At 32.7% G+C, this 9,023-nt stretch overlaps 1 protein-coding gene across 1 annotated transcript in view; it reads left to right on the top strand.

Annotated features, from left to right (window-relative positions):
• The window catches only part of LOC115214430 (sodium- and chloride-dependent glycine transporter 1-like), a 346,642-nt gene that overhangs the window by 277,118 nt on the left and 60,501 nt on the right, over positions 1-9,023 (top strand). The window contains exons 5-6 of the mRNA XM_036504407.1: positions 1,548-1,652; positions 8,077-8,091. Of these exons, the coding sequence (XP_036360300.1) occupies positions 1,548-1,652; positions 8,077-8,091 (120 nt within the window). The remainder of the gene's footprint in view (positions 1-1,547; positions 1,653-8,076; positions 8,092-9,023) is intronic.

The raw sequence follows: 9,023 nt of genomic DNA, 5'->3' as shown, positions 1-9,023 counted from the left end.
CAAAGATTATTTGAAAGTTGCCAGAGTCAGATAAATGTCCAAAATGAACCAGGAAGCTGAAGGTGGTTTTGTTGAATAACATTATAGAGAAGATTTATTTTTATCCTCATAGTATTTGTTGATAAAGTTATTATTTATTATTATATATTTGTTTTTTTATAAACATAGATCTGTCCTGAAATATCTTACGCGCCCTGTATATATATACAAATGCGTAATAATATACATGTCTATAGATGTGTATATGTACGTATACTTATTTACCTTCACACAGAAAATACTTCGTATTCTACACTCACATATAGTTTGTGGAATATATATGGCGGACATCTTGTTTTACTTTGTGAATATATTTTTGAATGGATGGACTCTATTTACATTGGATTCTATTTTGGGTTATTTCTTTTCTTCTCTTTTTCAGTTAAGTACGTATGTATGTATGTCTACTTAAAAAAGTGTTCTCTCCGTATTCGATGATGTTTTTGCTGTATATATGTCCGTGTGCCTGTGTAGCTTATTAATTCCAATGTCATAATGGGTAAGCTTATACGTACACACACATATACAATCACACCCTTACACAGTCACAGATATACAGACATACACACACAGACACAGACACAAACACACACACATACACACACACACACATATATATGTATAGAACAAATAGTGTGGTATTATCAATCCGGGCACAATACTTCATAAGCTATCTGTTGGCCCACCAGGCTAACCATATTACTTAGATTAGTCAAGAACTCTAGGTAATCTTGTGATAGGTCCCAAAGTTATGGCTCATCTTAATGTAACTTGTTTATTATATATCACTGCTATTATGCAAAAGTGTCATAAGTCCAAAACGTTGCTTTTTCAGAAAGCGAAAAAATAGTTTCACCATTATATTTCTTTTTTCATTAGCAACACTTTCAGCTTAACAACAATACTTTATTGGGTGCGTAAAATCATAACTCCATGCATATATGATATTTTCAGTCGGAAATATTTTTGCAAAATTGTCGTATGTGGAACTTACTACACTTTTGAAAAATGCTAAACCATCATACTACACACTGACAATGTTCATACCTTGTCATCTGAAGCTGCTGAAGATACGATAGTTTAACCAAAAGAACTAGCTATTGCAAGCAAAATTAAGTATTGAGAAAAATCGCACTTGGTCAAATTTGGACATAAAAATACTTAAATGATATATCTACGTGAGTTACCTCACCTTATCTGCGACTCTTATATCACACTTCATACTGCCAAAACAACTATTGTAGTGCTGTAAAATATTATGGAATCTGAGGAACATTACAACATTTTTAAATGGAATGTTAAATATGACTGCCTTGCCATGAAAATTAAAGCTGGATTCCAGAAGTGACAGAAACGTTGGTACAAGCTCTTTATTTCGAAGTAGATGATGTTAGAACTTAGGTAAACAACTAGTCGGGAAACTTTTTGTTACCAGCTCATATGTAATATGATACGACATCTAAGTCGAGACTGCAAGTTGGTTTTTATTCACACTTATTAACCTTTAGGTATCGTTCTAATTATATCACTAAATTTGGACGAAAATCTTGAAGGGAAAACAGAAAATATACCTGTGGTGAAAACAATTATTCGATTAGGGTTGAAGATTTTATGTAAATATTTACTAGGCACAGAAGTGGCTGTGTGATAAGAAGCTTGCTACCCAACCACGTTGTTCCGGGTTCAATCCTACTGCATGCCACCTTGGGCAAGTATCTTCTACTATAGCCTCAGTCCGACCTAAGCCTTCTGAGTGGATTTGGTAGACGGAACTAAAAGAAGCCCGTCGTATATATATGTATGTATGTATATATATATACATATATTATATATTATATATATATATATATATATACTATATATATATATATATATTATATATATATATAACATATATATAATATATATATATATATAGATATATATATATATATATATTATATATATATGTTATATATATATAATATATATATATATATAATATATATATATATATAATATATATATTTAATCAATATAGGGTGCCAAAAAATTTTGTAGAATTTTTTGCCACCAGCGGCCTAGTGGGAAAAAATTAAATAGTCATAGACCATTTATAAGTTCAACATCGCTTGACAACCGATGTTGGTGTGTTTGGGTACCCGTAACTTAGCGATTCACCAAAAGAGGTCCGATTGAATAAGCACTAGGCTTACAAAGAATAATTCCTGGGGTAGATTTGTTGGACTAAAGGTGGTGCTCCAGCATGGCGGCACTCAAGTGACTGAAACAAGTAAAAGAATAAAGGAGTAAAGGAATAACCTGAAAGCAGAATGAGATTAATTCGGTTAGTATCTTTCTTTTATATTTCTTTTACTTGTTTCAGTCATTTGACCGTGGCCATGCTATTATATATACATATATATGACGGTCTTCTTTCAGTTTCCGTCTACCAAATCCACTCACAAGGCTTTGGTCGGCTCGAGGCTATAGTGGAAAACACTTGCCCAAGGTGCCACGCAGTGGGACTGAACCCGGAATCATGTGGTTGGTAAGCAAGCTACTTACCACACAGCTACTCCTGTGCTTATATTAAATATTTTGTTACTTCATCATTGTAGAAAGTAGCTGTTTCCCAGTTCGATAGTTTGGTTAAGAATCACGCTTTCAGCATATGTTGCTACTTTTCGAAAACCAGATTTGTATCACTAGTTTTGTGACCAGTATTTCCTTTGTATTGTGAATTATGTTAATAGTGTCTGTTCTTAAATTAGTTCGCTGTCACGCTTATCAAATCAATGTCACTTACTTTTACTTCTAGCGGTGATTTTCACTACACGTATAACTGACTTCAACAAGCAGTCTCCGTTTGCAGCGTGAGAATTCCATTTCTAAAAGCTATTAGTTTCATCGTGTCGAACCAGCATTATTCTCATTCTAGAGCATGTTAAGTTATTGGCAAACTTCTTTAGAAAGGAAGTGCTTCTTTTAAGTGATTTAAAAAATTCATCTGTATATATGTAAGAAGTGACATTGGATTCTTAAAAGACAAAGAGGTGTTTTGCTTATCAGTATTTTTAAATTTATAGAACAGTTTACTTTGTATCGCATGTCTTTTTCTTTATGCTTTCCTTCTTTAGGTTCAACGTATTTATGATATTTAATAGGTTCTTTTAAACTGGAAGATAGTATATGCGTTGTTGTGTACATAAACCTATCTGTAGAAAGATATTTCATGATAAGAGATTGTAGAGATTTGCATGTATATATCGAAGACATTGTATCTACTCATTGTTAGACAGTGGTGAGAAGAACACACACACACACACACACACACACACACACACATATAATTATATATATATATATTATATATATATATATGTATTATATATTATATATAATATATATATATATATATGTATATATATATACATATATATATATATATATATATATATATATTATATATATATGTGTGTGTGTGTGTGTGTGTGTGTGTGTGTGTGTTTGGTGTGTGTGTGTGTGTTCTTCTCACCACTGTCTAACAATGATAGATACAATGTCTTCGATATATTCATGCAAATCTCTACAATCTCTTATCATGAAATATCTTTCTATATATATATATGTATATATATATAAAATTCAAGATGGGACAAGAAGACAAAACATCCAGATAGACAATATAAAGAAACCAAGGACGAGTCATTCAAAGTTTTCTTTCTTCAGTCCCAAGGAAAAACTAAGCTAAGATAATAAGATTCCTATGAAAGAGAGCGGCGAATGTATACAGAAACACGAACGGAAAAAAACGGACAATGTTACACAAATACAATAAAGATAATAACAGGACATAACAACAGGTGTCTTTCGAGTTAGGAGGAATTAGATTAAGCTGGCGTATGTGGAAATAAAGCCTTACGATACGAGATTTCACAGGCATATATATATATATATATATATGTGTATGACAGAGTAACAGTCATATATACAACTTGAACAGACAAACATCGTAACTGTTTACCCAATTACTTGTAGCGAATTCCTTGTTCAAACCAGTTTTGAAGGTATTTTTAAGTAAATCCTAAATTAGTTGAATTGTTGGTTTTATACAGAATAAAATAATCTGGTTTAACGTACGGTCGATACTTTTCGTTTACAAAGTTTACCACTGTCTATAATAAACATTACATTTGAAGGATATTTGTCATGCTGTTTGTTTTTAACCTCCAGCCTTCATCAGGTGTCTTGGAAAACCTGGGTTATCATTCCTAAGGTATTTTTCGATGTTATTATTATTATTATTATTAATATTATTATTATTATTATTATTATTATTATTATTATTATTATATTATTATTATTATTATTATCATTATTATTATTATTATCATTATTATTATTATTATTATTATTGTTGTTGTTGTTGTTGTTGTTGTTGTTATAATACAGGTCACTGCCTGGAATCGAACTCGGAATCTTGATGCTAGTAGCCCGCTCTCTTAACCACTACGCCATATGCCCATGGTCAATTAAGGAGTGCGGACTATTAACCCCAAGATTCCGAGTTCTATTCCAGGCAGTACTCCGAATAATAATAATAATAATAATAATAATAATAATAATAATAATAATAATAATAATAATAATAATAATAATAATAATAAGGATAATAATAATAATAATAATAATGATAATAATAACGTCGAAAAATACCTTCGGAATGAGAACCCGGGTTCGAAATTTCTCCAAGGCACCTGATAAAGCCTGGTGGGTTATATCATCCTAAACGTTGTTTTAACAACAAGATGAAGACAAATATCCGTCAAATGTAAATAATGTAAATAATGTACATAATCCCTCATCTCTTAAATATTGAACTATATTAAATCCATAATCGTTTGTCAGACAAATGATTTTTAAGACTCAGTTGCTTATTCAAAATGGCCGCACATACATTCTTTCCACTTGCTACCCACCCACATACAATATTTACTATAATCTTTACTTTGAGACTAATGAACGGATTGTCTGTTTCCTTTAGTTTGCATGATTCTCTTATTTATTTACTTTCGGAGTTTATTAGACAGGCTCAAGTGTGGCTGTGTGACAAGTAGCTTGCTCACCAACCACACGGTTCCGGGTTCAGTCCCATTGTGTGGCACCTAGGGCAAGTATTTTCTACTATGGCCTCGGTCCGACCAAAGCTTTTTGAGTGTATATTTAGCGGACGGAAACTGAAAGAAGCCCGTCGCATATATATATATATATATATATATATATATATATATATATATATATATATATAATATATGTATATATATACATATATATATATATATGTGTGTGTGTGTGTGTGTCTGTGTTTGTCCTCACAGCATCGGTCGACAACCGATGTTGGTGTGTTTACGCACCCATAACATAGCGGTTCGGCAAAGGAGCCCGATAGAATAAGCACTAGGCTTACAAAGAATAAGTTCTGGAATCGATTTGTTCGACTAAAGGCGGTGCTCCAGTATGACCACAGTCAAACGACTGGAACAAATAAAAGAAAAAGACGGTCATCATTAAAGTTCTGTCAAAGGTTTCGATCAGTTAAATGAAGCTTAGAATATCCGGTCGAAATCGATTTGAAATATTTTTGTGAAATTCCTGGCCCCCTTCTTAATATGAAAATCCATTATTCATTTATATTCATTCGATCAGATTGATTTTCAAGGAGGATTGATTTTAAGTTGCAAATTCAATCTTATGTTACTATAACCTCCAGTAGTAAGAGAATTGTAAATTCTAGAGTTGTTAGTAATGGATACTAAAAGATGAGGATTATGATAAAAATAATTGTCTGTGTTTATATATATATTTTACGGAAATGTACTTGCATAGAAAGTGACTTGATCTGAAATCGTGTGCTGCAACAAAAACAATTGCATCTTGGAAGATGTTTATAAACCATTTCATACACAAAAAAGCCGTTAGATTCACTTAAACATTTAAATTTCATTTATGTTAAAATATTTTCGTCACCTTGAAACCACGACCTGTTCACTAAAAAAACTTCGTTCTGCATCTGAGAAATTAAGTTAGTTCATGATATATATGTGTTTATGTATGTATTTATATATGTCTGTATGTCTGTACGTATCTATGTATGCATGCCTGTATGTATGCATGTGTGTATATGTGAATGTATGCATGTACGTATGCATATATGTACGTGGGTATGCATGCGTATACGCCTATACGCATGTATGTATGTACATATCTACGTATGCATGCGAGTATTTAGATATGCAAGTGTGTTGACGTGTCTGCGTGTGTGTATATGTGTATGTACATGTACACATATGTCTATGTAGTGATGCATGTGTGTCTCAAAGTTGTATATGTGACTGTTACTCTATCGATTTATTGTTTAGTTTGGGTTTAAATATTCAAAGTGTTCTAAACCTTTCATATCTCAAAAACAAATAGCAACACCTTACGTGGGGGAAGACCTTCTTTAGCCTGGAGTGTCGCTGTTTCTCCTTTTTGTACCCACAGTTTTCGGCGCTTGACATTTTTAAAGAGAACCCATTTCTCGTCACCACTCACAATTCTGTCCAAAAAGGGTTCATTCGTGAGATGTGACTGAAAAGAACAGCACACAATCACACTCTGTGCGTGATTAGACTCGGAAAGTTTGTGAGGAACCCATTGGCCTAATTTGCTGGCTTTTCCGATGGCACGCAGGTGTCGATGAATGATTGAGGGAACAAATCTAGGCTTCTCTCCTAGCTCTTCAACATTTACGATGGGATTTTGTTCCACCAGGGCTTGCAGGACGTATTTGTCGAGCTCTACAAATCTTCCAGAGCGTGGTTCGTATTTTAGGCTGTAGTTTCTGTCTCAGAATTGCTGCAATCACCGTCGACACTGGCTTACGCTTATTGTTCGATCCCCATTAATATTCCTCGCACTTTCTGTTGTTGGCTTTATTGAACTTATGATAGCAAAATACGCCGAATATGCTCCTTTGTCACTTCCATTATAGTTTTGAAAAAAATAACTTTTAAAATCGAACTACACTCTTCAAAATTTGAGCTAAGAATAAGTACAAAGGGAAAATTACTATCTACTTCTATAACAAGCTGATGCAAGTAGTTTATCCTGTCCCCCTCCGACTTTTAGTAGATGCAATTTGTAAAAACCGCATTATTTATGGATGACCCAATATTTTATATGACATATATATATATATATATATTATATATATATATATAATATATATATATATATATGCAGATACACATACAAACACATACACATACGTATTAATGTGTCCTGTAAATGTATACATTGAAAAGTTTAAGACGATTTAAAAATCCATTCACGGACAATTTTTTCACGGACAATTTTTCACGGACAAAAGAAAAACAGAATATTTACAATTTTTATCAAAATGTGTAGAAGCATTCCGTCGGTTACGGCGATGAGGATTCCGGTTGATCCGATCAACGGAACAGTCTGCTCGTGAAATTAACGTGTAAGTGGCTGAGCACTCCACAGACATGTGTATCCTTAACGTAGTTCTCGGGGATATTCAGCGTGAAACAGAGTGTGACAAGGCTGGCCCTTTGAAATACAGGTACAACAGAAACAGGAAGTAAGAGTGAGAGAAAGTTGTGGTGAAAGAGTACAGCAGGGATCACCACCATCCCTGCCGGAGCCTCGTGGAGCTTTTAGGTGTTTTCGCTAATAAACACTCACAACGCCCGGTCTGGGAATCGAAATCGCGATCCTACGACCGCGAGACCGCTGCCCTAACCACTGGGCCATTGCGCCTCCTTTTATCAAAATATGCAACCGGTTTACATTGTTTTAAAATACAAAGTTGTCATACTTTGTAATAGAAAGGAAAATACGTTGAATACATTGAATTGAATAAATCATTAACGATATCAGTCCTGGAAGATCCCATAATTTTTCTGGTACAAATATTGGCGCCTTTGCAATTTGTTGTTACATTATAAGAATAAACAAATTCGAAATGTTAACACACATTTTGTCACTGGTGCATTATTTTAACGAGTGAAATATAATGCAACTTTATAGGTGAAATTTCTTCGTAATTCTTGGATATCTTTACGATATTCACTGATGTCTTCTTTTTTTTTTCCTACATACTCTCTTTTGCATATTTAGAGTAATTTCTCACACAACATTCTTGCTAATGTCTGTTTGTTAGCTGAATGCTTTCATCAAAGAAATTTCGCAGATGCTTATGAATTATATTTAACTCATGACACTTTTTCCTGTGATTAAATCACTTAGAAAATTTGCTTCATATTATTTATTTTAATTCCCTTTCATCTATTTTCATTGTACAATATAAATAATAAGTATATTGTATATATATATATATATATATATATATATAATATATATATATATATATATATATATAATTTTACTTTCACCTATTTTCATTGTACAATATATATATTTATATATATTTATTTATACTTATATTGCAGTGAAATCCTCTCTCTCTCACTTTCTCTCTTTCTTTCTCGCAATTTCTCTCTCCCTTTTCTCTCACGTGCACGCTCCGTTCTTTAATTTTTCAACACTTCTAAGCACAAATACTTTCGCACACTCAGCTTCTTTCTTTCACAATACAAAAGCCTTGTACATCCCTATTCACTTTAAAACAACCACTTAATACATATCCCCTTTTACAATTACGCTATCATAAGTGAATTTCTCCACTACCTACATATTTCAAAAGCCTGTCCCTTAAACTTATTTTCATCCTTTCTCCATCTTTCTTCATCCATTCTGTGTCTTTCCTTTACCTTGTGTTTCTCTCTCATCCTCTATAAATGCATAATTTATTATTTCCCTTATTCCCTTTCGATTTCTAAGTTTCTTCGCTTTATTCTGTTCCTTACTTGCTTGGCTCACAATGTTTCTCGTCTAAATTAAATAAATAACTTATTAAAAATTAATACTCTGAATTC

Source organism: Octopus sinensis, linkage group LG7 (assembly GCF_006345805.1).
Source record: "Octopus sinensis linkage group LG7, ASM634580v1, whole genome shotgun sequence".
NCBI lineage: Eukaryota > Metazoa > Mollusca > Cephalopoda > Octopoda > Octopodidae > Octopus > Octopus sinensis.
Note: the sequence above shows the minus strand (reverse complement) of the source record. Positions and strands in the feature narration are given on the sequence as shown.